General features: G+C 36.3%; 5 protein-coding genes, 2 long non-coding RNA genes and 1 pseudogene across 12 annotated transcripts; 4 read left to right on the top strand and 4 right to left on the bottom strand.

The window, feature by feature from the left end:
• Positions 1 to 422: 422 nt before the first annotated feature.
• On the top strand, positions 423 to 2269 carry LOC125224170 (heat shock cognate 70 kDa protein pseudogene; annotated as a pseudogene).
• Positions 2270 to 3365: 1096 nt separating this feature from the next.
• Positions 3366 to 5282, top strand: LOC125213406 (protein-S-isoprenylcysteine O-methyltransferase B-like). Of its 3 annotated transcripts, XM_048113935.2 has the most exons (3): positions 3366 to 3511; positions 4369 to 4452; positions 4571 to 5282. In XM_048113935.2, the coding sequence occupies exons 1-3, from the start codon at positions 3493 to 3495 to the stop codon at positions 5155 to 5157; spliced, it is 690 nt and encodes a 229-aa protein (XP_047969892.1). In that variant the 5' UTR covers positions 3366 to 3492; the 3' UTR covers positions 5158 to 5282. The 3 variants fall into 3 exon arrangements, with proteins under 3 accessions (XP_047969892.1, XP_047969910.1, XP_047969901.1); XM_048113953.2 differs by lacking the exon at positions 4369 to 4452 and having other exon boundaries at positions 3368 to 3511; positions 4453 to 5282; XM_048113944.2 differs by lacking the exon at positions 4369 to 4452 and having other exon boundaries at positions 3391 to 3511.
• A 935-nt stretch (positions 5283 to 6217) lies between these two features.
• ARP5 (actin-related protein 5) lies at positions 6218 to 11550 on the top strand. Its single transcript, XM_048106001.2, has 12 exons — positions 6218 to 6408; positions 6514 to 6584; positions 6996 to 7120; positions 8068 to 8112; positions 8861 to 8963; positions 9152 to 9261; positions 9369 to 9478; positions 9569 to 9659; positions 9747 to 10178; positions 10359 to 10486; positions 10564 to 10909; positions 10971 to 11550. Exons 1-12 carry the CDS (start codon positions 6308 to 6310, stop codon positions 11466 to 11468), a joined length of 2160 nt encoding a protein of 719 aa, XP_047961958.1. The 5' UTR covers positions 6218 to 6307; the 3' UTR covers positions 11469 to 11550.
• Positions 11551 to 11734: 184 nt separating this feature from the next.
• Positions 11735 to 12853, bottom strand: LOC125224180 (F-box/kelch-repeat protein At3g06240-like). The gene has a single exon (XM_048127543.1). The coding sequence runs from the start codon at positions 12851 to 12853 to the stop codon at positions 11735 to 11737; it is 1119 nt and encodes a 372-aa protein (XP_047983500.1).
• A 505-nt stretch (positions 12854 to 13358) lies between these two features.
• On the bottom strand, positions 13359 to 14444 carry LOC125224208 (putative F-box/kelch-repeat protein At1g12870). The gene has a single exon (XM_048127571.1). The coding sequence runs from the start codon at positions 14442 to 14444 to the stop codon at positions 13359 to 13361; it is 1086 nt and encodes a 361-aa protein (XP_047983528.1).
• Positions 14445 to 18059: 3615 nt separating this feature from the next.
• Positions 18060 to 19436, bottom strand: LOC125199668 (uncharacterized). Of its 4 annotated transcripts, none has more exons than XR_007172636.2 (4): positions 18803 to 19405; positions 18657 to 18718; positions 18390 to 18484; positions 18060 to 18307 (listed from the first exon to the last, which is right to left on the bottom strand). XR_007172636.2 is itself a non-coding variant. In XM_089063483.1 (4 exons), exons 1-4 carry the CDS (start codon positions 19206 to 19208, stop codon positions 18179 to 18181), a joined length of 765 nt encoding a protein of 254 aa, XP_088919609.1. In that variant the 5' UTR covers positions 19209 to 19435; the 3' UTR covers positions 18060 to 18178. The 4 variants fall into 4 exon arrangements, 2 of the variants coding, with proteins under 2 accessions (XP_088919609.1, XP_088919608.1); XM_089063483.1 differs by having other exon boundaries at positions 18390 to 18557; positions 18803 to 19435; XR_007172633.2 differs by having other exon boundaries at positions 18657 to 19138.
• Positions 19437 to 21831: 2395 nt separating this feature from the next.
• Positions 21832 to 22995, bottom strand: LOC125224200 (uncharacterized). Its single transcript, XR_016135318.1, has 3 exons — positions 22645 to 22995; positions 22480 to 22553; positions 21832 to 22161 (listed from the first exon to the last, which is right to left on the bottom strand). It is a non-coding gene; the product is annotated as an uncharacterized LOC125224200 (long non-coding RNA).
• LOC148931415 (uncharacterized) lies at positions 22161 to 24206 on the top strand. The gene is made up of 3 exons (XR_016135319.1): positions 22161 to 22276; positions 23406 to 23486; positions 24016 to 24206. It is a non-coding gene; the product is annotated as an uncharacterized LOC148931415 (long non-coding RNA).
• Positions 24207 to 26368: the final 2162 nt, after the last annotated feature.

Consider the following 26368-nt stretch of genomic DNA (forward strand, 5'->3'; position numbering starts at 1 on the left):
TGCAATTTTCATTGATATAGCTACATCTGGTCAAAAATTAAAATAATACTGTAAAAATTATTAGATATGTTTTCCAAAACTTATGATCTACTAGTATTATGTCTCTGTTACTATATAGATATTCACTTGAGTTGCAATCAATTTATGTGTATTTATTTATTTTAATCTTATGTTTTCATTTACACGAATTCTTATTATGCACATTTATTATATTTCAAATTCATGTAATAGTAAAATAATGTTAAATTAGTTTTTGAAAGATCACGGAAATGGATGCTGCCACATACTGGTTATAAATAACTCAGCGGACTCATTACAAAAACAACCTGAGCTATGTTGACCTTGGTTATTCATTTCGTGAATTCGAGTTCCTTCGTTCAAAATCTCACGGTTTGAAAGAGCATCTAAACTCGTTTGCATAAATGGCCGGAAAGGGGGAAGGACGGGCGATCGGGATCGATTTGGGCACCACGTATTCGTGTGTGGCAGCATGGCAACACAACCGCGTCGAGATCATAGCAAACGACCAGGGTAATCGCACCACGCCCTCTTGTGTCGCTTTCACCGACGACGAGTATCTCATTGGAGACGCCGTCAAGAATCAAGTCTCTAATGCCGTCTTTGGTCAGTTTTTCTCTTCTATGCACTTATTATGTCAACATTAATATAGGAAAATACAAGTTGTATACTAGTAATATTCTAATTACTATTATACTAACCAAAACGAGTAGTAAATTCAATATAGGAAAATTACACCCAAATAAATAAAATTAAAGTCGATGAAACCTTTTAGATTGATGTATATATCGTCCCTAACCCTAACATTTAGAAAATGTATATTTTTCTATTACAAAATCAATGCGTATAGAGAGGCTCAATGGGGGACGTTGAAATATGTAACTAACATTTGGAGAGATAAAGAGAATGGATTTTTCATTCTAACCATATGTTGTATTTGGAGTATTATTTATTATTACTACTTTGCTTTGCAGATGTAAAAAGGCTAATTGGCCGCAAATTCAATGATCCAATGGTTCAGAGTGACATGAAACAATGGCCATTCAAGGTCATTCCTCACCCCACCAACAACAACAAGCCTATGATAGTAGTGACCTACAAAGGAGAGGAGAAACAATATTCAGCTGAGGAGATCTCTTCAATGGTGCTCTCCAAGATGAAGGGTATCGCCGAGGCTTATCTTGGATCATCTGTCAAGAATGCTGTTGTGACCGTGCCTGCTTATTTCAACGACTCTCAACGTCAGGCCACCAAGGATGCTGGAACCATTGCCGGCCTCAATGTTATAAGGATCATCAATGAGCCTACTGCTGCAGCCATCGCTTACGGTCTGGATAGAGAGGGTAGTGTGGCTAAGAATGTGCTGATTTTCGACCTTGGTGGTGGCACGTTCGATGTGTCTGTGGCTAGGATTGAGGCGGGCATCATTGATGTGAAGGCTATTGCCGGTGACACTCATCTTGGAGGTCAAGACTTTGACAGTAGGATGGTGAATCATTTCGTGAAAGAGTTTGAAAGGAAGCACGGTAAGGATATTAGTACGAATCCGAGAGCTGTTAGGAGATTGAGGAGTGCTTGTGAAAGGGCCAAGAGAGTCCTTTCCTCCACTCCCCAAACTAATATTGAGATTGAATCTTTGTTCGAGGGGATTGATCTGTTTTCGAGTATCACTCGTGCTAGGTTTAATGAGCTCAACATGGATCTGTTCAACAAGTGTATGAAACTGGTTGATAAATGCTTGAGTGATGCAAAGATGAGGCGGAGGAGTGTGGATGAGGTGGTGCTGGTGGGCGGGTCGAGTAGGATTCCAAAGGTGCAGGAGATGTTGAGGGAGTTTTTCAATGGGATGGAGGCGTGCAAGAGCATCAATCCAGACGAAGCAGTGGCGTATGGTGCTGCAGTGCTGGCAGCCAAGTTTAGCGGCGAAGGCGATGAGAATGTGCAAATCCTCATTCTTTCCGATGTTACTCCGCTGTCACTTGGTCTTAGAGGTTATGACGATGCGATGGATGCATACATTCCGAGGAATACACCAATCCCAACAAGGATGAAGGCTGATGCTTTCAAAAAGAGGTGTTTTGATGAGAGGGATGACAACATTTCCAGAGGAACACTGTGGATGAAGTGGATTGAGTATAAGGAGACTTTACTCTTGTCTCTTATTACGGGGTTGATTTTCTTTTTTGTTCTAAAAAGAGCAACTAAATCCACTCTTACTGAAGCGGAATTATATCTTATATTTAATAAATAAATAGAATATCATCAGAATGTATCGTTTACATCATACACTCGTGCATATCCGAGGAGAAACATCTAAAGCTTGCCCACAAGGAGACTGGGCAAACCAAAACCATGGGCAAGTCCATGCACATTGCAAAGAACAACAAAATCAAACAAATAAAAAGAGCATCATCTTTAGACACCCACCGCAATCCAAAGTGGGCGGGCCTCGTTAAAAGCATATCAATTCAACAAATTTGTATTTCCCATTTAACCTAAACTAAATGTACTAGTAATTTGGGAGTACATAAACTATACTCAAATGCACTGAGCAATTAAACAAAAGCAAACAAAAATAAAATATTTACCAAAATAATTATACAACGTTAATTATAGAATACTCCCTCCGTAGTCATTAGATGTCCCATTTCTTGGTGGCACGGATTTTAAGAAATGTTAAAAAAATTGGGTGGAAAAAATTAGTGGAATACGAGTCTCACTTGTATATATTAGTTTTAAATTAAATATGATGGAATGAGTTAGTGGATGGTGAGACCCTATTACCATTTATGATAAAGTGAACCGAGACTCCTATTCACGGACGGACTAAAATGTAAAAACGAGACTCTATTCGCGGACGGAAGGAGTAATAATTTTATACCGCGATGGCATAAGTTTTGGGTAAGTCCTTAGTTAGAATATTAGTTTATCTAATTATTACTCCTCCGTCCCAGATAATTCGTCCCAATTTTTCATTTTGGTCCGTCCCACATAATTTGTCCCACTTCACATTTTACCATTTTTGATAGTGGACCTCATATTCCACTAACTCATTCCTACTCATATTTTATTATAAAACTAATATATAAAAATAGAACTTACATTCCACTAACTTTTTCAACCCACTTTTCATTACAATTCTTAAAACCCGTGCCCTGTCAAAGTGACCCGAATTATCTAGGACGGAGGGAGTAATTTGTCATATTTTTCATTCATAAAAAACATTCTTATTTTAATATTACTATATTTCGATTCATCCATTAAAATTTATTCTATTTAAGAAATCTTTTAATTGGGTAAAATTCCCAAAATAGGGGCAGTCTGGGTGGGCCCGAGTATATCGTCTTTCTATATGAGTAAAATTCAGCCTTCACCTGTGAGCTTTGATGCTTTGATTTGAGATAAATCGGCCGAGTCAAAGTTCGTATCCGCCGCGGCAGCAATCATCTCCGCCTCCGTGCCGCCGCCGCGCCCATGGCTTCACCGAAATCAGGTGATTTTAAGTTTAAATCAAAACGGCAGGATTTTGAGATATGTCGTCGGTATGCAAATCCTATATGCATCGGTGTTTGTGCATCTCTGTGAATCTAATTGGGGTTTCGATTGCTTTTGAATTCGAGAATTATTTGCTAGACGCAGTTATCATTTTCGAGTGGACTAATTTGTAAACAATTAAGACTAAACTTGAGGGGTTTATGCTATGAAATTAATTAATTATCCACATCTTTCTTATGAAACAGGGTTAGACATATTATTGTGTTAAGCAGGAAAGCTAACCTTGATAGACACTCTATGCATATGTTTTGGCTACTAGGTAGAAAGAGTTAGGAGACTTTTTCAGCTCTCAATGCAACAAAATTGTTGTTAAATATAGTCGAAATGCGGAAATGTAAATACTGAAATGAAAAAACAAAGAAGAGCTTGAGGAATTCTACATTGTATTGGCTTAGTTGATTATATAGGAGAACATAGCTTGTATTCTTCCTATTCGAAGAAGGCATCTTGCCTAGATTGATTGTGCATAAACTCTAGCATTTAATAAGGGGAAGTTGATCTATTCATAGTCTTTGTTTTGTATTCATTATGATTCTATGCACATTGAGCTTTGTCATCTTCGTTGATTGGTGCCTCCGTAAAAAAATACCCCCTAGATCTCAATTAGGAATAAGGTGGGATATGCTGATTGGAGCTGCGGTCTTTAGTGTGGTTTTGTTAAGAAAAGAGTTCATCCCGAAACACTTTTACTTTAATGGAGCTCTTTGCTGAAGAAGTTATTTCCTATGTGCAATACAGACTAATGCTTTCAATCACTTGACAATCAGTGTGACTTTATGCTTGTGCTATGTTCAGGGATGTCATTTATAGTGCCTTTATTGAATAACGTGGAGCCCCGCGTTTCATCACTAATATATTGCTTCTCTACAATCACTTCAGGTCTGGAATAATCCAACACAACTTATTAAAAAGTTTCCTTGTTTGAGGGCCGTTCAGTGTCCGAAACTTGTTTTTATCCTGAGGAAAGACTTTTTTTTGGTGTTCTGAAAAATGACAGAGATCTTCAGCTTCACGGCATCCAGACAGTTATTGCAATTTTTCTCTGCCATATTCCTTTTCCATGGTTCTGAATATCTCCTAGCAGTCTTCTTTCACGGGAAAAACAGTGTAACTCTAGGGTCTCTTTTAATCAGCAAAAACTATGTTGTGGCCATGGTTGGCTCCCTGGTGGAGTACTTAGTTGAAGTTTATTTCTTCCCCGGGATGAAAGAACACCGGTTTATAAGCAACACAGGTCTTGCCTTGGTAGTTGTTGGTGAACTAATGCGCAAGTTGGCTATTATAACTGCTGGAAGGTCCTTCACTCATTTTATACGGAGATCTCGTGAGCAAGATCATGTATTGATCACTCATGGAGTCTATAAGTACATCCGGCATCCAAGTTATTGTGGCTTCCTTATATGGTCCGTTGGTACCCAGGTAATGCTGTGTAATCCAGTATGTACACTTGGATTTGCAGCAGTCGTGTGGCGTTTTTTCCAGCTGAGGATACGATATGAGGAGTATTTCTTGACACAGATTTTTGGTTCTCGTTACGTGGAATATGCTAGACGGACGACTTCTGGGATCCCATTTGTAAAGTGATGAATGAACTTACCCTCTAATTGATCGCTTGCCTGTAGTTGTGTTCTAACTTATAAGGCGTTTGAATACTTTTGAGTTGCATTCAATATGATCTGATTATTAGTAAATCAGTAATTGCTGTGTAATGCCATTGCATCTTTGACTGTTAGCTCTTTTTTGGTCACTTGTTTGATAATTTTGGGGAGTTGTGAGTTTTGGGATTGGCAAAAAACAAAATTTGATTGTAGTCTGTAGATGTAGTTTGAGGTAGTTTGTTCAATAAACAATGTTTTTTTGTCTTTAAAAATTTAGATGACAATTTACTATAGATTCCGAAAATATTGTGAGAAATAAAATTGGGGAGACTCAAAGCTCGTTTTTTGACACAAATAGATACACACTAAAATTGTGGAGTTGAACCGGTTACATATTGGTTTTGATTTATTAGTCTTGACTTTCATCATATGATAAAATTAATATTGAATAATTTCGAACCGATTCACTCTTGTGTAATATCAGGAAAATTTAATCTTGACTAACTAAATTCCTGAGTACTACTCCATTTTTTTAGTTCTTCCATTTCATTTGATGTATTCATTAATCATGACTAACACGTACGTCGATTATAAGTGACTGTCACCATAAAAGTGTAACCAATCAAATTCATTCACAAATATTTGCCTTTCGATTTTCAAAGACCCGATACATATTCTAAAGAGTCCTCTTATTCTAAACAACAACATTATCTTCATCAACAAAAATTACTAGTCACTTACATATTTTAACGATCAATTAAAGGACGTATGCCTATAAATCATTTAGAGCATCTCCAACGGCGGATGTTGCGGAAGTCCGACCGGACGTCCGCCGAATGAAATGGTAGGACACGCCCGTCCCATTTGCCCGTCGAATGGGCTCGGACATCCGCCCGACGTCCATCTTTGTTTCCGCGTTATCCTTATGCGCAAAATGCAGAATAAAGAAAAATATTAATTATATTGAAAATACAATAAAGATTTAGAAAATGCCAAAATTAAAATGAAAACCAGACCGGCTGAAATCGGACCGCCGGTTCGCTCACTCCTCGCAGCTCCAGAAATTTGCAGACGAAAATAGAAGACGACTAGACGGATTTCTCTCTCCTCTGGCTAGAGAGAAGGAGGTAACGAAAATGCCATTCATATCGAAGATTCAGCGGCAGTCGGACTACAGGAGCTTCCCTCCAAACCACCCAATCGTCATCGACAATGGCGGCTCCTATTTCCGCATTGGGTAACCCCCAAATTAAACCCTATTTCTGCTCTTATCTAGTGAAAAAATAGCCTTTTTGCTCGTGTATGCAAAATTCATGACTAACGATTGTGGCTCCTGTTGCAGATGGGCGGGAGAGAGCGAGCCTCGCGTTATTTTCCGAAACATTATTCAGAGACCGCGCCATAAGATTACTGGTAAATTCAGAGAGCGTTGCTTATAGTGCTTCTGCTTTTATGCTCCATTGTTTTGATTTTAATTGGGGCTGAGATCATTAATTTTCTGCTCTGCAATTTGAAATTGGTAGAAACATGGCCTCTTTTTCGTTATAATTTTCTGAGCTTCTGATTCTGGAATTAACACCTGAAATGGCCACATTATCTGTTTGAGTTTTTAGTTCTATAATGTTTCCCATAAGTTGATAGGATTAGAATTAGAATGCACTCATTGATTACGAAAAAAGAAAAGAATGTGAAGCTAATGTATTTGTGATTCAGGAAAAACTCGAAAGACCTATCCGAATAGTAAAAGCTACTGTTTACTTGTGTCTTGTTACTCAACAGTCGAGGGTTGGGAGATGAGTTCTTATTTTTTTTCTTTGGGTGCAGGTGAAACTATAACAGTTGTCGGGGACCATGATCCCGCTTTACTGAAATATTTTGACTGCACAAGGTCAGGACCTCGCTCGGCTTTTGACAGCAACGTTGTTTATCAATTTGAGATAATGGAATATGTAAGGCTGTTTCACTTATTTTTGATTTACCAGTCACTTGCTGCGCTTGTATCTTTGCGGATTATTTGTAGTAATATGTTGTCTCCTCCCCATAACGAGGAAAAAAAGGGAAACGATTTGGACATTTATTTTTCTACACCATTTCAGCATGGTGCCTCTTGTGTATTAGTGAATTTGTGTTGGTTGATTTTCCATGATAGTTGATAAGATACACCTAAGAAATGCTTTAATTTTGGAGTTGCTCGTGTTTTAATATATTGGAGTCTCAAATGCACCCACCAAAATATGTATTTACTGCTTCTTCTTTTGTAAAAAAAATGTCATTTGATTCCCTCTATCAGTTGAAGCATATACGTTATATAGCTTAAATTAAGTTCAGTTATGGCAAGCTTTTTACATAATACTTGACATAATCACAGCAGACAGATTTGCAAAGTTTATCATCTACCAGTCAGGCATTCCTATTTTTGTTTAGTTTCATTGCCATGTTGAAGCTGCATACTAAATGCATCTTCTTATAATTTAATTTTTTAAAATCTTTCAGAGGTAAAACTGTTACAGTAGCATTTAACTGGAGATATGCAACATTTTAGTAGGACCTGATTCCATGAATTAGTAATAATATGAGTAATTTTATTAAAGAACTTTTCCTCAAGAGGTAATCAATTTGAACTACTCCTAGCTTATGTAGCTAACATTAGGAGAAACAAAGTCAGATTTTGTTGTTGGAAACAGATCATTGAGTTTCATTCCTTCAGTGTGATGCTAGGATATTTCATTTGTTTTTGTGTATCATTAAATTGAAATTTCTTTACTATGGACTCCCATGTCTTCACCTATATTTATAATAGCACCGCTCCTATAAATAGACATTGCTTATGAGTCTCCTTTGTAGTCCAATATGGTTTTATGAGATATAGTTCTCATATTTTTTTATGCTGATTTAGATTCTCGACTTCGGCTTCGATCGGTTGGGGGCAGATGAATCACAGGTACATATATCCACTTATATCTTTGGCCTTTCACATAATGTTTTGTTAAATCTCCCTAGGCCCGAGACTATTTGTGAAAGCCCCTCATAGATGGCCCATTGCCACCAGATTTCTCACTCACAATTATGCTTAGAACTTTCCGTCTTTCCTTAGTTTTTTTGTTTATGAACTCTGCTAATTGAATGGTGGAACCTTATCTTTCGTTTTAGAAGTTTTTGGGGAATAAATTTATACTGTGTTTTTTCACTTTGCTCATAGCCATGACACCATTTAATGTGTTGATTATAATTAACCCAGGTCTACCTCTTGATTTTTTTTTCATTTCGTATTTCACATGCTGTATAGATTAGATTCTGATACTGTTTTATATCTAATGTTCACTACATCAAATGTACCGAAGAAATTTGGGAGTTAGCTATATCTAATTGACTTTTGAATTGAGAGCTAAATATCCACCTAATAATATCATTGAAAAGAAACCTTAACAACATAACAAACTTAATGTCCTAACTGTAACTGCTGAGCTGACATGCTGGGTGATGCTTTCCTGGGCACTAATATACACCATATCCACTTTAATGGATTAGAAACATATTGCTTTGTGTTATTTTCTTCGACAATGACCTTTTGTATACCACCTTACTTTTTCATTTTATGCTGCCAATTAGATTTTCACATCTTTCAAAAGTCCAATTTTCATCTTATTAATCGTTGCTTTGATATTTCTTTCTATATCCTGGATGAACAGATCAACCATCCAGTCTTGATAACGGAATGCTTGTGCAATCCAGTACAATCCCGGAGTAAAATGGCAGAACTTCTTTTTGAGACTTATGGAGTGCCGTCTGTAGGTAAAGTTGTTCCTCATGAGAAGATGCCTATCTGTATTGGTGGTTTTACTTTTAATAGTCAAAATAACAATAGAAATCCTCCAGCTGGATATATTGCTCGAGTTTCTTAAAAAATTGTTTTTTGCCCTGAGCTTATGTTCTTGTGAATCACACTGGATCACCCTGTAAAAGATTTTACATGATTGCAGCGTTTGGGGTCGATGCAGCATTCAGCTATAAGTACAATCAACAGCTTGGCATTTGTAGTGGCGATGGACTAGCTATCTGCTCTGGATTTAATACAAGTCATGTTATCCCGGTATGTTACAATAGCGAGTAGCCTGTATGTTGTTGTGATCCAGCCTTTGAAGTCTCTGGAAAGCCAGCAATTGACTACTAATTTCTTGAATTGTTATCCAATTTTAGTTTTTGAATGGAGAACCTGTCTATGAAGCATGCTGCCGGACTAATGTTGGCGGATATCACATCACCGATTACCTAAAGCAACTTCTTTCCCTCAAATATCCTCATCATATGTAAGCGGCGTTAACTCTATTAGTCTATTCCCATGAAAAGACAAAATATAAAGTCTAACGATTCTTGTTTTCGTCGAAATCGTAAACTAGGTCTCATCTTACATGGGAGAAGGCTGAAGACCTCAAAATGGAACATTGTTATATTGCAAAGGACTATGCGTCTGAAGTTCACTTGTTTCAGGTAAACTACTTTCAGCAATGATGCCATGCAATCACATTCATGAACATTCAGCGAGAACATGGAAATAATCGTTTACTTTGATTTTAGAAAGGGGACAAGGAAGCGGAAGAAAAGACTAGGTGTTGGCAGCTTCCTTGGACTCCCGCACCAATAGAAGAGGCTCCGTCTGAGGAAGAAGTTGCTAGAAAGGCAGCTTTGAAAGAGAAGCAAGGTCAACGATTAAGGGAGATGGCTGAAGCTAAGAGGTTTAATAGGATAAACGATCTTGAAAATGAAATAAGAGACTTGGATATTCTGCTACAGAGACTCAGGAATGCATCAGAGCATGATATTCCTTCAATACTTGCAAAGACTGTGCATACTTCACAACAAGAAGTTGAATCTGCCCTGTCGAAGGCTACACAATCTTTACGGAAAGCAAAGGGAGAACCTGTTGAAAGCGTGGAGAAATCGGATTCTTCCTCTGTCGATAGATACAATCTCATTAGTATACCTGATGAGATGCTTACGCCAGAGCAGGTTCTTTGTTTCTGTTGTTACTAAATGTGTTCTGTTTTTATCGTTGCATCAATTCTCTTTCCGTCTCTCTCGTCTATTTTGGTGAAGAATTTTGAATTGCATATTAGCAGCCCTATCTCAACCATTTCTGTATGTTCTTTTGGTTTCTCTGTCTCACCTTTGAAATGCCTCTGTTGACAGATCAAGCAAAAGAGAAAACAAGTGTTTATCAAATCTACATCTGATGCAAGGCAACAGAAGAAACAGAAACAGCTCGAGGAGGAAATGGAAAGAGAGAGACAAAAGAAACTAGAGGAAGAAAGACGACTGTATGTTTTTGAGTGCTCCAACATGATTCTGATTTTCTGGTTGATCTTTTCCTGAACTCTTCCTCTGTTTAATATAGAGAAAATCCAGAGCTATATTTGGAAGAGTTGCGAGCAAAGCACCGGGATCTTTCTGAGAAAGTGGAGCAGAGAAAGAGGTTTAAGACAAATGGTGGACAGACCAATGGGAATGAGAATGGGTCAGGAGGCGTTGGCCGCGGGGAGAGGCTAAATTCGTCTCAGAGAGAAAGAATGCGCCTCTTGACCACAGCAGCCTTTGACCGAGGCAAGGGAGAGGATACTTTTGGTGCAAAAGATGAAGATTGGCAGCTCTACAAGCTGATGAGTCGGGACAACGATGATGATGACGATGATAAGCCAGATCCAGATGAAGCAGAGTTAACTCGCCTCTCTTCTAGGCTACAGGTGAGTCGCCTACTCCCCTCCGATCCTAGTATACACATCTTAGATATGACTTCCTGTGCAGGAAATCGACCCGACCTTTTTCAAACCTGAGCCCGGGTCCTCGTCTGCAGAGGCTCCTCGCTTTCGCCCTTTAACCAAAGAAGACTTCCAGATCATACTCGGAGTAGAAAGATTCCGGTGCCCAGAAATCCTCTTCAATCCAAATTTGATCGGCATTGATCAGGCCGGGATGGATGAGATGGTGGGAGTCTCTCTAAGGAGGTTGCCATCAAAAGGCAGAGACGTGGAAGATAGAATGACGGAGTCGATTTTACTGATGGGCGGAAGCTGTCTGTTCCCGGGGATGAGAGAGCGGTTGGAGGGTGGAATTCGGATGATCCGGCCTAGTGGTACGCCTATAAAGATTGCAAGATCATCGGATCCGATTCTTGATGCTTGGCGCGGAGCTTCGGCTTATGCTAGTGCGATGCAATTTCCACAGCAAACGTTTACTAAGATGGATTACGATGAAAAAGGTGAAGATTGGCTGCGAAGTTATCGACCTAGATACACTATTTGATTAGTATTATGTAGCAACAAAGATTTTTTCTGAACTTCCTATCTCATTTTAGAAAGAGAAATCAAATTTATTCCCTCAGAAACGACACTATGTCATGTTATGTGGAAAGATCCTCATGCTAAGAATATCACATATTGGTAGATGGAAACAAAAATAATCATATTAGATAGAGAAGAATAGGATTAGTGATATAAATTCCAAATACTATTACTACAAAATATACAAGAAGATAATTGCAAGATTGATATCCTTCAATCACTAAAAGTCTAAAACTGCTTCAAAAGTGAAATTAAACTTCCTACATACTCAATGATATCTTCATCAGAGACCGAGATACAACCCATCTTGAAACGTCTGATGAACTTCCGAGCACGGTAATCATACAAAATCACTTCACCCTCTCTATGACCTCTTAGAACCACACAATCATCATTCCCCCAAATTGGAATATCATCACTCCTCTCAATATCGAGCCACCAAAAAGAATATAGATTCACATTATTGACATTATTCCAAATAAGCTCACTTCCATCACCGCTCGACTCATAAACCTTCAACTTCCATCTATCTACAACGAGGATAACAAAAGAGTAGTCACCCTTCGCAAGTATCGCAGACTCCTTAAATGAGTTGTCAAGTACTTCATCACCCATTAGTGATATTGGAATTGTTCGAAACACTTCATTCTTCATGTCAAAGCTCAGTATAATCTCCTTATCGCGTTCCCTTGTGAAACCTTTCCAATGCGCAAAGGACCCATTCTTGGACAACGATTTTATGGTTTGGACGATGAACAAATCTCGATCAATATCCAATTCACTCCAAGAATTGGTCCTTGCCGAATACATATTGGCGTGCAAACTACAGTGCTTGGAGCACTGCAACAGCTGCACCACTTTGTAATCTTCGTCGAAACCCAGCCCCACAAAGTAGTCACAACATAACAACCGTCCATGAGTGTTATGGTAGTGACTAAAAAAGTAAGCATAAAGTGGTAAAATCTTAAATTGACCTAGAAAAGGATTGCATATTGCAATGTCTAACGTACCTAGAGGAGAACTTAGGCAGACTAAACCCTTAACCGCCCCGGACACTCTTAGGTCCGTAGGCGGAGGAAGAAAGTCATGCGACTTTAATGACGGCCTCCCGTTGTCTAGCAAATTTATTGATACTTTCTTCCTAACAAGTGTATGACTATCATCGATTTCGAAAGTAAACCGTAGATATACCTTCTCATCTTTGTTGTCGTTACGTCGCAACGTGTGCAGTTTAATAAAGTGTGGAGAATCAATGATGTAACACCATAATTTGCAAACAGCTCTAACTCTGAAGAGGGATTGTACATGAAGACGCAAGAGTATCTCCAACAACACATCGTTGTTCATATCTGTGTTTCTCAATATTGTATAATTCAATGAAATTGTGAGAAAGAGTCTATTATAGTGTATAATTCTGTTATTATATTTCTGTTAAGAGTCGATTTCATTCCTTTTTGGATTAGATGATTGATTTTTATTTTCTAGTGTGAACATCTAACATACATGTAACTGGCGGCGATGAATTAAATAGGGTTAACTTTGGCCTATATTTTAGCCACGCCGATTATTTTTATTTTCACAATAATTTTATTCATTCATGGCCCTTTGAAAAAATGTGTTTTTTAGAATTTGCAATTTTGTTTTGTTGATCAAACAGCTACTTTTGGAGCAGATTATCAAACCCAAAAAACCATGATCAACCTATTCAACAGATTTGCAGTTCTATTTCATTAAGCACAAATTAATCTTTATAAACACTAATTGGATCACTTTTTGGTAGATGGAAACAAAAATTCTCATATTAGAAAGAAAATAGTACAAAATATATAAGGAGAAATCACTAATACTACTTCTAAGGAGAAATCAAGCTTCCTTCATACTCAATGATATCATCACCAGTGGCCAAGCTCCCAAGCATCATGAACTGTCTGATGAATTTCCGAGCACGGTAATCATACAAAAGCACTTCTCTTGATGTACGACCTCTGATAATCACACAATTATCATTCCTCCAAAAAGGAATCTCATCACTCCCCCGAAAATCGCACTTCCAAAAAGAATATAGGTCCACATTATTCACATTATTCCAAATAAGCTCACTTCCTTCACCGCTCGACTCATAAACATTCAACTTATATTTGTCCACAACAAGGATAACAAAAGAGCACTCATCCTTTGCAAGAATAACTAAAACCTTATGTAACCAAAAGTAATTATCAAGCACATGGTCACCCAGTCGTGATATTGTAATTGTTCGAAACACTTCATTCTTCATATCAAAGCTTAATATAATCTTCTCACCGCTTCTGTTTCGCCCTTCCCAGTGTGCAAAGGATCCATTCTTGCACACCGACTTTATGGGTTTCTCGATGATCAAATCTTGATCACAATTCAATTCCCTCCAAGAATTCGTCCTTGCCGAATATAGATTGACATGTAAACAACTGTGCTCCCAGCACGGATGCAACCATACCACTTTATAATCTTCGTGGAAACCCAGTCCCACATGATGATCATAAATATACCGGGAGTGAGTAGTAGCATAAGAAGAAAGTGGTAGAGTCCTTAATTGACCAAGAAAAGGATTGCATATTGTAATGTCTAACGCATAACGAGAACTCATGCAGACTAGACCCTTAACCGCCCTAGATACAGATACATCTTTTGACCCTTCGTCATTATGCTGAAAGTAATACCACATCAATAACTTCCCATTATCTAGGAGATTTAGTGATACTTGTGTACGACCAGTAATGAAATAAGGAGTAAAGCATAGATATACCTCCTCATCTTTGTTGTTGTTACGGCGCAGGGTGTGCAATTTTCTAAACTGTGGAGAATTAATGATGTAATACCACGATTTGTGGACACCTATGAATCTCAAGAGGGATCGAACAGGAAGATGCAAGAGTATCTCAAACACCACATCGATATTCATAGCTGTGTGTTTCTATGAAATTGTTGGAATTATGCAATGTATATATATATTAGAATTATATATCTATTAACGGCGGTGATTAGGGTTAGGGTTATTGCTCTTTTCATATTTCGATTTTTTTTTTTTTTTTATCTCTAATCTTGATTTCCATATACTTTTTTCTCTATATATGCAATCAATTATTGAGAGTCTATTCTTTCCATATTTCGACCGCTCTTTCCAATTATTGATAGGGTCTGTGATATTATAAAAATTGGTAGTATAATTTTAGGGAGTAAAATATTGTAAAGTTGGAAAATTAATTGATACTCATATATTTCAATGACGAAATCTTTATTTAGTCAAGATTGTTGCCGTATATATAATTATACATAGGAAGGGATGTGGTGTTAGAGTAAATTACTATTTTGAGGCCGAAATCCAAAGATTTTTAGGGAGTGTAAAATATTGTAAAGTTGGAAGTGATAGCCCATTTATATTTTCTTCATCCTTCAAAATAGAACATAGATATCCAGCTGCATCAAATATAAGCAACAGCCGACACTACAAAAAAAAGCGCCCATTTGTGAGCACAATAGTGTGGAGAATTAATGATGTAATACCACGATTTGTGGACCTATGAATTTCAAGAGGGATCGAACATGAAGATGCAATAATATCTCAAACAGATTGTTCATAGCGAGTCTTTATATATCATTTCTGTTATTAATATTTATGTTAAAGATTGAGAGTCGATTTGATTTCCTTTTAGAATAGATTTATAGTATTTCCAAGTCCGAGCGGAGATTAGGGTTAACTATTATGGCACATCAATTAAACACAAACTTAACAAATTAACAACACAAAATGGAAACATCCTGATTTTATGGAAATTATTATAGTATTAATTATGCAAATTACCATATGGAATTGGCGTGATATAATATATGTAACTGAAATAATAATATTACACACAAAAAAAAAAACAGTACTATTTCTATATCACTTTGATCATTGGTAAGTACAGTACTATTTTGGGATTTTACGGGTAAGACCCTTTTTAGTTATTTTATATTTAATTATTTTATATATATGAAATTTTATACAAATAAAAATTATGACTATGGTTAGTGATAAACTTACATAATTCTACTACATAATCGAACTTTTTTTAACACTTTACATTGAAAATCGTTTTATAAACATTAATTGATTTAAAATAAATTTTATACTAATCATTTTGCAACACTTCGGAAAAAAATTTAAATTTTTACTAAAATATTTGTATACTTAAGCAAAACAATATTTTCTTACTAAATATTGTAAAATTAATTCAAATCAAGCTCAAAATCATGTTATGATTCAACATAAAATTTATATCTCTCTTATTTCTTATTGCTACATACTATAATACAATAAATAACAAAATTAACTTTTAATTAAATTCACATAAATATAAAAATTTAAAGATATTATGTACATGTACAATCATGTACATTTATATTTTCCCATTGCGAATAGTAAAGTATAATTAAATATTTAAAATTAAAGAATATTCGACAACACTATCACAATGTCAAACACATTCATGTCATTTGATCACACACATCGTTCATGCCACTTTTATTTATTTGAGCAAAAGCACGTTGTACATCTTTATACTTTTATTTTCTAGAGTACTAGACTATTTTAGATTTTCAAAAGTGTTTCTTTTTATATTTAATATCATCATCTTCTTAAATCTTAATCAACAATTAAAATAAAACCCAAAATACGCAGCCATAATATCTATCCAGATTCTAGTTTTTTCATTAGTTTGACATTATTTTATTTAATTATTTATCTTCATATTATTAGAAGTTTAAATATATCAAGAAATTCATCGTCCCAACTCCCAAGTTATTAGAAAAATATCAATATTAAAAAATACTAATCCATATAACTAAATAAATACACTTACGAACTTAGGTGTGATCCGTTGCTAACTTGCTAACCTGTCAATGCAATGTATTAAAAATGTCAACACGATGATACTGAAATGTCAACATAAATTGAAGTTGATATTTTAACAAATTATGTTGACATTGATATTTAAATGTCTAACGCAGTTTATAAAAATGTCAACACAAATATGAATTGACATTTTAATGTGATCGTATTGACATTTTTAATACACTGCATTGACGGGTTAACAAGTTAGCAACTTAAGAAAAGTTAGCATTTTAACGCACAACTTACATTATTTTACCCTCTCTCCATTTTTCTCTCCCACAATCCAAATGCATTAACGGCATCCAACCTATGATTAACTACTTTTAAGTTTTAACCATAACCACAACAAACTTTAATCTCCCCTCATCAAAACCTCTTTCAACAAATTCCAGATCACATATTAATCAAAAAAATTTAAAAACATCTTAATTAAATCCAACTTAAAATGCCCCTAATCGCCGACCTATCCCGTGTTTTCCTCGCCGGTGGCAACATCGCAATAAAATTCGTTGGAGAAAATTATACCAAGGTTTCGATCAAAGGGATTATACCGATCCACCCGTATTTTGGCAGCGAGGCGAGGACAAAGCTGGAGGCGGAAGCAGGCTCAGTGGAGGAGGTTAAGATGAACGACATGTTTTGGGGCGGATCGGGATTTCCACAGTTGCAATTTCGACAAGGCAGAGCTGGAGTGGGGGTTGTTTCCGGCAACAGCAGTGTTCGTTGCCGGAATGGATTTTCTGAAGAAGAAAGGGGTGAAAAACGTGCTTTTACCTGAGGCCGAGGAAGAAAAGCACGTTTTTCACCGTAGAAAAAAATTATGGCGGGGCTGCATTATATACTTCTTCAATCTTCAAATAATTATTTCATACTTTCTCCGTCCCAAAAAAGTTGAGTCGTATTCCTTTTTAGTCCGTCCCAATAAAGTTGAGTCATTTCTTTTTCTAAGAAAAGACAAAACATCTAATTACTCTTTTTTTATTCCATCATTTGCTTTATTCTCTCTTATCTTTCCTACTCTTTTCATCTCTCTTATTTATTTAATATAAATACTTAACTTCCGTGCCCAAAAGTTTTGACTCAACTTTTATGGGACAGAGGGAGTACTTCGTATTTCCTTTTTCGTTCGAATAAAGAAAACTATATTATTCACCTTTAGTATTTTTAATAATTGGACTCCATAATCCATTAATCGACCCTTATTATATTTTATTAATTAATATATAAAAATATGACTTACATTTTATTAAATTTTTTCGCTCACTTTTATCTTCTCCATAATCCATTAACCGCCATTATGCTTTGACAACATTGGCGATGTCCACTGCCAGATACAATAAAAATAAAATGGAATAATTAATAAGGGACGGATCAAAATAAAAAATTAAGAAAATTAATGGAGGACAAAAAGGAATAGCTTTTTCCATCAAGAGTTTTAGTGTTTGTACGCCATCTTCATTAACCCTAATCTCAACTTGCTATGTACCGTTCTTCTTTCGACTATACCACGTTTCCTATTGGTTTCAATTGAATTAACTTGATTAGAAAAGGAAAAATAAGGCGTGGTTATAAATATTTACACTCAATAGCAAGGCAACAACGACACATAAATTTAAAGGAAGGTATAAACGGTTACATAACTGAAAAACTAACAAACGCAATACGTTGAAAATCATGGCGTGCACGAGCTAATGCCTCTTCATCTTGAGCCACCACAGACACTTTTTGAAGAGATCTACTAGCATTATCAATTAGGTACAAAGTTAAAGCCAATTGTGTGACGGAGCACCAGAATATCGTGAGATTTCCAAATACTTTGGCGACAACTCGCATCTTGGTCCAATATATGTTTCCAACGTGCATTCATCATGTGAGGGCGGTAAAATCGGAAGCTGTAGACAAATTATAAACATGAGTCAATTGATGCAATGACTGATTCATCAACATATATCATACACCCAAATTAATGCATACCTTTATCACAAGTTTGTCCAATGAACTACATGCTTCAACCAAACGAACCAAACGAAAGAAATTGCACAAAAAATACGGGCCGAGACTAAACTTCACTGCAACAAAGGTCAACTCTAGATGTTTTACATTTACAAGATCAACCCATGACTTCTGATACATGTGGTACATCTACAAATTAAAATCACAAACACGAATATTTTACGGACACATATATATACACTCACACACACACATAAGAACATAAAATAATTGAAGATAAATTATTACCTCACATTCAGTTCTAACTTTAGCGGTGATGTGCATTATTTGGAGTTGGTCGCGTATACAAGCTGGCATTCCAGTAAAGAGCTCATCAAGCAATTTTAGAGGAAAAAATGCTTCAAGATAGAGTTGGGTAAGCTTGGGAGTATTACTAAGTTGCACAGAGCGTCCATCGATCAAGATACGCAGTGTCAAAGAAACGAGGCTAATAGTATCGCGAATCACAAAGGAGTGAGCTTTCAAGTACGTCAGGTTCAAATGCTTCAGTTTAGTGTGACCAACAATTGAGACATTTTCCAACCCGAAAGCATACTTAAGTTCCAAGGATTCAAGAGCAATGCAATTGGATAACAAAAGCTTCAAGTCTTGATCGGTCATTGTAGGGTCAAGTAGACACAAATCTTTAAGGCATTCAAATCCATTATTCTTATTTCGAAGTCTAAGAAACAGAGCCTCGTAATCAATATACGGGTTACCACGTAAATGAATTATTTCAGCTTTCTTAGATAGGGCAAACTCAAACCATTCATCAATATAATACTTGAAACATCTAGACATGCACGACCTGAACTCTTTTATCCGACCACCTCTGTGTAAACGCAAGACCCGTGTGACAGTAAATGCATAGTACCAATCGTTCGTATAAACCCTAGGTAAATATATTGGTAAACTGAAACGAGTGACATAGCGATGGAGATGCCGCCAACGAGTTGAAAGTATGGAAGTAGTAGTAGCTTCTACGAAGGTGAGTCGAGAGATTATAGATATGAGAAGATCAGTAGGCAAGTGGCTGATTCTATCTTCATTCCCCATCTACAATTCACATATTATAATTACTCATCACTAGACTACATACAAAATTGAAATATCATATACTAATACTTACCATCATAGCTTTAGTTAATCAATAATACGGCGACGAGACACCCGAAGCACCGGCGGAGGAAGCTAGGTTTCAATTGGGGAAGAGCGACGAGAATAAGTGATACGGCGAGAGAGAGAGCTAGGTTTCAATCGGAGAAGAGAGATTGGGAGTGAGGACCGATTCCACCCTATTCTTATTTATAATTTTGGCCAAGTTATAGTGAATTGAATTTGGGCCCAGCTTTAAAAATTATCCTAGTGCTGGGTTTATTTTTAATCAAACTCTCCCACGTTACAAATTTAGTTTTAATTGAGATCCAACTTAATTAATTTCCTATTTAAGTAATCTCAAGTATGTATATTAACCAAATTTGAGTCCCAATGCGACAATGTACCCTAGAACTAGTGTACACAAATGGAAATGGATCAGGGGTCTCCCTAAAGTTTGGCTGGTGAAGGTGGTCATAATCCTGATACGCAAATATTTAGATACTTTATTTTCTAAAAGAAATTAGACTGATCAGTCGGACTTTAAGTCTTAATAATGTAGTTTGAGAAAAAAAAATAACAAACTCAATGTAAAGGATGAAAAAGTATTTTAGAGTAAATAAAGATGACTAATTATGGACTTTAGTCTATAAATTATACTAGTATTTTAAAAGTGGATATTTATTTGTAATTAAAATTTTGATTATGATTGTCTAATCTTAATCAATGGTTTTTAGTTACTATTTTTTATGCATAATAATATGATGTAGTAGAAATCTTAGTTACGGGTGAGGTACTAGTTTTTATTATTCTATAATTTAGTACTTTTCCTAATCTATACAATATATAAAAAGGGAGTTTTGGGGGTGTTTAGGAAATAAGAGGAATTTTGAGGGTATTTAGGGAAATACCTATTTAAAATAGATATTTAAATGAATTAAAAGTATATAAAACTTGTGATTAGTGTTTGTTGGTTATCTAGTTTCCATAGTTAGTGGTAATGTTGCACAACAACATATGGTCGAAATTTTCTAGAGTAAATTTAATTTAATATTCTACTTGTATGTTGTTAACATTTAATAGTCTTCTCTTTTTATTTTTATTGCAGAAGTTGGAAAGCTTCATAATCAACATTCAAAGGACGACATCTAAGAGAGTATCAGATTCGATCGAAGCATGATTGGGCTTCCATTTAAATTTTATCAATTAATATTTTAAAAATATATCAATCTGTGCATAGCATAGGCGTGATACTAGTTTTAATCTAATGATAAAGATATTGTTACCACGTAATTTGTTCATGTGTATTATTCAGGAGGAGATCCTCTGCTGGGCTGAAAATGAGGTGCTGTGGTTAAAACGCAACTTATTGCAAATGAAACGCATCACTGCCACTTATCTTTTCCTTTTATATAATAGACTTATTTATATTGGATACCTTTTCATTTAAATATTTATAATTATTGTAACATTTAGTTAGATTTACAAATAAAAATTGCGGTTTAGATGCATCGCATACAGCATACTGGACTGAAATGCAACAAATTTTTATTTTTTCTTTTACTTGTATAATAATTAAAAAAATTTATGTTGTAGTATTAAATTTTCATCCATACGTATTATTTTTTACTTAAAATACTTACCAATTCTGAATATCACATCATCTTATACTCCTTCCATCTTACTGAAGATGTCTCACTTTATTTTTGGTTTTTTCCAACCGAGATGACTCGTTGCTAAAAATGAAAACATTTTTATTTTTTTTATTTTATTCTCTCTATTTAATACACAAAATAAAGTCATCTTCCTTGGGACAGACGCTTTACGTTTTTGTTTAATATTATTATTAACAAAAACATACTACTAATATATAATAAAAACAAAAAACATAAACGTAAAAGATTTCATTTAAATATTTTAAAATGTAGTTAGATTTTTTACTTAAAATACTTACCAATTTTACTACTCCTATATTCATAATACTCCATATTCTAGGATATACTGTACGCCATTGGTTAATATTATTATCTACAAAAACATACTAATATCTAACTAAACACTTAAAAATAAATCATTTACTATGATAGCTGATAGTATGATACTAATCGGTAAGTATTTGAATTTATTAATCTAACTAAATGATAAGTACTACAGTACAATATTTGTAACATCCCGAATCTTTCCTATCTTTTTAGTTGATCTTAAAAAGACGTTAAATGGATATCCGAATTTTTTTTTTTCCTTGTTTAATCTTCATTCCTTATTAACAATCAAAAGAGTATGTGATGTTTACGATAAATCGATAAGAGTTGTAATGTAGAGATAAGAGTTGTAATGTATGTTTAGTAATTAGCATACCCCTAAAGTATTAATTATCAAAGTATTAAGAGTTTGAATCTAAGAAAAAAAAAAAAAGCATAATGGGCTTAACATAAAGCCATCTTGGGCTCAAATTAAGAAGAACAAAAAAATGCTTCAGCTTGGAGCCCACTCTTGAAAAACCCCATTTCACTAAAAGAGCCCAAAGTATCCAACACCAGACTCTTCAAATCAACAGCTGCGCTCCGCCTCTTTCTCCTTCTCCTTGATTACGCTCCTCCCATTCAAGCCACGTATTTATCCACCATCCACCTCCTGCTTGATTCTGCTCCTCCACCTCCTGCTTAATCACAACAAATATAATTCCAAAGTCTACACCACATTTACAAAAACCTTTTTGTCACAGAAATGAGAATTGGAGGAGAGTCGGGAGAGGGTGCAGTGAGAAATCTCAGGTAAATCCCAAGCCTTTCTTCCTTTCTTTCATATATGAACAAGCATATGCATACATAAATTGGAAGTAGAATCTGCTATAACAAGTTTAACAACCTATTCCATCTTTGAATCTTCCAAATAGCAAGACACATACTCACAATTCACCAAAATCATATAATAGACAAACAAAGTAAGCACAAGTTAAGAATCTTATCTCCCTAACCTGCCGGAATCTGGCAGCGACGCTCGACAAAGACAAGGACAGCCCCCACCCCGATAAGTTACTGATTTCACAACCTTTACAAGTTAAATTGCATAACTTTCAGATCTAAGATTATAAATCCTTAGAAAATGAAATAAAAGGGAAGAATAATAAATCAATCCCTACCTTTTGGAAGTTCGGAGGTTGAGGCGGTGCATGACAGTGACGGCGGTGAAATCCGAGAGGGAGAGGTGGAGGGCCTCGACGCCGAGCCACCGCGACAGCGACGGCGGTGGCAGATCCGAGAGGGGGGAGGGGCGGCGGCGGCGTGAGTGGATGCCGAGAGAGGAAGAGGGAATTGGGGAAGAAAGAGAGGGAGACGGAGGTGAGAAGAGAGAGAGAGAGAGAGATCGCCGGAGGCGGCGGTGGAAGGCGGCGCTGGACCTGGGCGGCGGCGGCGGCAGAAACAAGGTAGAGAGTGGAGAGGGAGATCTTTTCTTTGTTGGTAGAAATGAAGGAGAAGGAGAAGTATTTAGTGTATTAGTAATGGATTCTTTTATTTGGGCTAATGATTTAAATGTTTGGGTCTAGGAAAAGTAAGTTGAATCCAAGCCAAATTTCATAAGTTTGGGGCTGCAATACATAATTATGGAAGGGCCCAATTTCGAACTTAAATTATTTTGGGCCTAAGAATAAATTAGTTAAGTAAGCTAAGATAATTAGTCGCGATCCGAATTATTATAGTTTTGCGTAAAATTTATAGCAATGTATGGAGTATCAATTTGGTCGAAGCCCGAAAATAATAGAACAAGAAACATCTAATAATATATGAGTTTTAGAAACTCCTTAAAGATAAGTGAAATAATGAAAGAGAATTAATTATGAGGCATGCATTCCTATAAAAGTTTAAGAATTTCTTGAAGTTTGATTAGTATTTTCTACTATAGTGTGATGTTTCCAAAAAAAGATTGTCTCTGCAAGTTAAGGTCGGAGCGAAAAATTCAAGTTAAGGGAAGTAAATGAACGAGGTGAACTTTTCTATCCTACATACTAATGTGGATGAAAATATGAAAATGTGAATCTATGTTTGTTGTTTATGTAAATAATGTTGTCTTGCCATAAATGATTTGTTTTATGCCTATCTGTTTGGTTGGAACGTAAGAATCGAATTCGGGTCCAAGTGAGGGTGGTGTCCCTACTCGGATTAGTGTACACAAGTGGCCGTGGAAGGTGGCCACCTTCTACGGGTCACAAATAAAGTTATGGAGGCCGTGGGAGGTGGCCACCTCCCCGGCTGGAGAAAAAGGTAAGTGACCGTGGGAGAGCACCATCTCCACGGCACTTGGTGTTCAGATATGGCAAAAGAAAGAACGAACTTAGACTGATCAGTCGAACTTTAGCTCACAAAGAATTTAGTAAGCTCGGGTCTTTTAAGAGAAAACCCTCGAGTGTTACTGTGATGGCATGGCAATATTTTCATTTTATATATGTATTTTTCGGCAATGTGTTCACTGAGTATTTTTATACTCAGCCCTGCATATATTTCTAAATGTGCAGGTTGAGCAGTGACAGTGGAGAATGCTGAGTGGAGTTATGATTTTCCTTTTATTTTTAGTAGAGGCTCTCGGCGGTGCATGTCTCCATTCATGTGACCGTGTTCATTCCGCTGCGTAATAAGATTTTAGTTAACCTCGATTGTTCTTCTGTACTCTGATAATTATTTATTGAAAAGTAAGATTTTCATTCAAGTTCTGGTGATTAAGAGTTTGTTTGAGTTGTTTTCCCCTTTATTTCTAAGTGAATATTCAGTCATTATTTTCCCCTTTCTGTTCCCCTCTTCTTACTCCCTACCCCTAGTCACGGTTTCCCGGCTTTGCTATCCTTAGCAAAGTGCGGTCGTGACAATATTTATAATATTTAAATGAAAAGGTATCCAATATAAATAAGTCTATTATATAAAAGGAAAAGATAGGTGGCAGTGATGCATTTCATTTACAATATGTTGCGTTTTAGCCACAGCAACAAATGCTGTGATTTTCAGCCCACCAGAGGATCTCCTCCCGTATTATTCCTTGGACAGCGAATAGGAGATGTTACATATATGTTAATGTTAGTAATAATCATATTGAGTTTGTTTTTTCCATTAAAATCAATAAAAAAGATACATATGCATGATATAGTTGTTGACTGTTAATATAGCGTATTTTGTAGCAAGATGAATGATTTAAAGAAAACAAAGTATAAATATGAAGAAAAACAAAATTCAGATATCAAAATCCCAATTTAAGAGAAACGCAAGCCAGCCAAAATTGGTCTTAAAGAAAAAAGAGCACACAAGTTTAATACTAACAAAACATAGCCACCCTTGAGATCATTAACGACATCGTTTGGAATGGGAGTGACAGTCTCTAGTGTAGCACCCTCAACCATGAAACCGGGCTTCGGTCCCTCTGGCTGCCTCTTGGTGCTGATGATTTTGCCCTGAGCCTTCGCCACTTGTCGTTCTTCTTTATCCTCTCTTATGGCACCTCGACGGTTGGACGTGCTCCACGCGAAAATGAATCCTCTTCCGGATGATCCTGTTTCCAACCTTTACCACAAAACAACACACTAAATTTTAACCCGAAATACGGAAACAAGCTTAAACACATGCAAGAAATCAACAATTAGAAATACTAATATAACTATATATTCGTTGAGATTATGTTTAAACCAACTAACAAAGCTTCTAGTCATTCCTAATTAGCCGAATTAATATATACAATGTCCAAAAGAGATTCAGTTTCAAACCTAATCTATTAATGTAAATTAACATAGTAATTGCTGAAATTAGAATTCACCATTTAGGAAAACAACTATAGCACAAATTTATCATTGCTTAAACATACAATTAGAATTCATGGAGTATAATTAGGAATTTGTTTAAACCAATTAACACATTCCTAATTAGGCGAATTCAAAAGAGATTCAGTTTCAAAGCTCGTTCTACTGATCTATTAGAATTAATATAAATCTCAACATAAAATTTAATTCCTTAAATTGTCAATTCATTCTATGACTATCATTAGCAAAACCGATAAATCAAAAAACAAAACTACTGGAGTATTGATACGACCCTGATCAACGAGACAGTAAGCAATGAGGAAGGAGGGCTGCATGAACCCATGCAGCTACAACCACAACTGCCGGAGGGAGAGAAGGCGGCGAAGACGGTTCAGAGGGGCAGGCCGAAGACTAGAGCAGCCAAGAAGGATCGACCGCAGAGGAACGCTCCCCGTCCTGCCAAATATCGAGACTACGTCTGATATTAGAGATAGCATTATTTTGATTTGTTTTTTATTTTGTTTCCTTGTTTCGTAAGAACTATTTTATTTCAAGATAGAGTCAAATCTTTTCGGGTTTTCTTCTTTATTTTTTCCCGAATCGTAAGTCCGAATCAAGTAGGGGGAATTCTATAAATTATAGAATTCTCATAGATCGAGTCATTGAGAATTAAAGTAATAAACACACTTTTTCTCATCTCTTGCTCTCTAAACCCTAGCCTCACGTTAGGGCTGATAATTGCTACTGGAATTCATCTTTTTCGAGTGCTCTACCGATCGATAGGATCCCACAACCTATCAACTGGTGCTTTCTTGACGTTCTCTTCACCCGCCCCTTTGTTAACGATGTCTGCAGGTTCCGACTCCACGGCTGGAAATCCGCCGCCGTCAACCGAGTTCACTCTGAACGAGGTCGGCCGGATGGTGTACAACATGACGATCAGGCTCGCCTCTGACGAGAAGAAAATCAAGGCGAACTGTTTCGCTCATGAATCTTTTGAGCTACATCAGACGTCCCTCAACAAGAACGTCGAGGATCAGATGACCAGATTGCAAATTGCAGTCGAGGATTTGGGGAAGAAGCCGCC

This window comes from Salvia hispanica, chromosome 2, assembly GCF_029641045.1.
Source record: "Salvia hispanica isolate PSC_SH4W2 chromosome 2, Shi_PSC_v1, whole genome shotgun sequence".
Taxonomy (NCBI): domain Eukaryota; kingdom Viridiplantae; phylum Streptophyta; class Magnoliopsida; order Lamiales; family Lamiaceae; genus Salvia; species Salvia hispanica.

Bases quoted from the DNA above. Each gene is read 5' to 3' on its own strand.
- LOC125213406 (XM_048113935.2), top strand. The intron at 4,453-4,570 runs GTCTGGAATAAT...GAAAAATGACAG, and splicing joins CTTCTCTACAATCACTTCAG to AGATCTTCAGCTTCACGGCA.
- ARP5 (XM_048106001.2), top strand. From the start codon at position 6,308: ATGCCATTCATATCGAAGATTCAGCGGCAGTCGGACTACAGGAGCTTC. The intron at 6,409-6,513 runs GTAACCCCCAAA...CTCCTGTTGCAG, and splicing joins GGCTCCTATTTCCGCATTGG to ATGGGCGGGAGAGAGCGAGC. The intron at 9,479-9,568 runs GTAAGCGGCGTT...ATCGTAAACTAG, and splicing joins CTCAAATATCCTCATCATAT to GTCTCATCTTACATGGGAGA.
- LOC125224180 (XM_048127543.1), bottom strand. From the start codon at position 12,853: ATGAACAACGATGTGTTGTTGGAGATACTCTTGCGTCTTCATGTACAA.
- LOC125224208 (XM_048127571.1), bottom strand. From the start codon at position 14,444: ATGAATATCGATGTGGTGTTTGAGATACTCTTGCATCTTCCTGTTCGA.
- LOC125199668 (XM_089063482.1), bottom strand. From the start codon at position 19,208: ATGTCTAGATGTTTCAAGTATTATATTGATGAATGGTTTGAGTTTGCC. The intron at 18,558-18,656 runs GTAATAATTTAT...TTTAATTTGTAG, and splicing joins AAGTTAGAACTGAATGTGAG to ATGTACCACATGTATCAGAA. The intron at 18,308-18,389 runs GTATGCATTAAT...ATTTGTCTACAG, and splicing joins TGGACAAACTTGTGATAAAG to CTTCCGATTTTACCGCCCTC.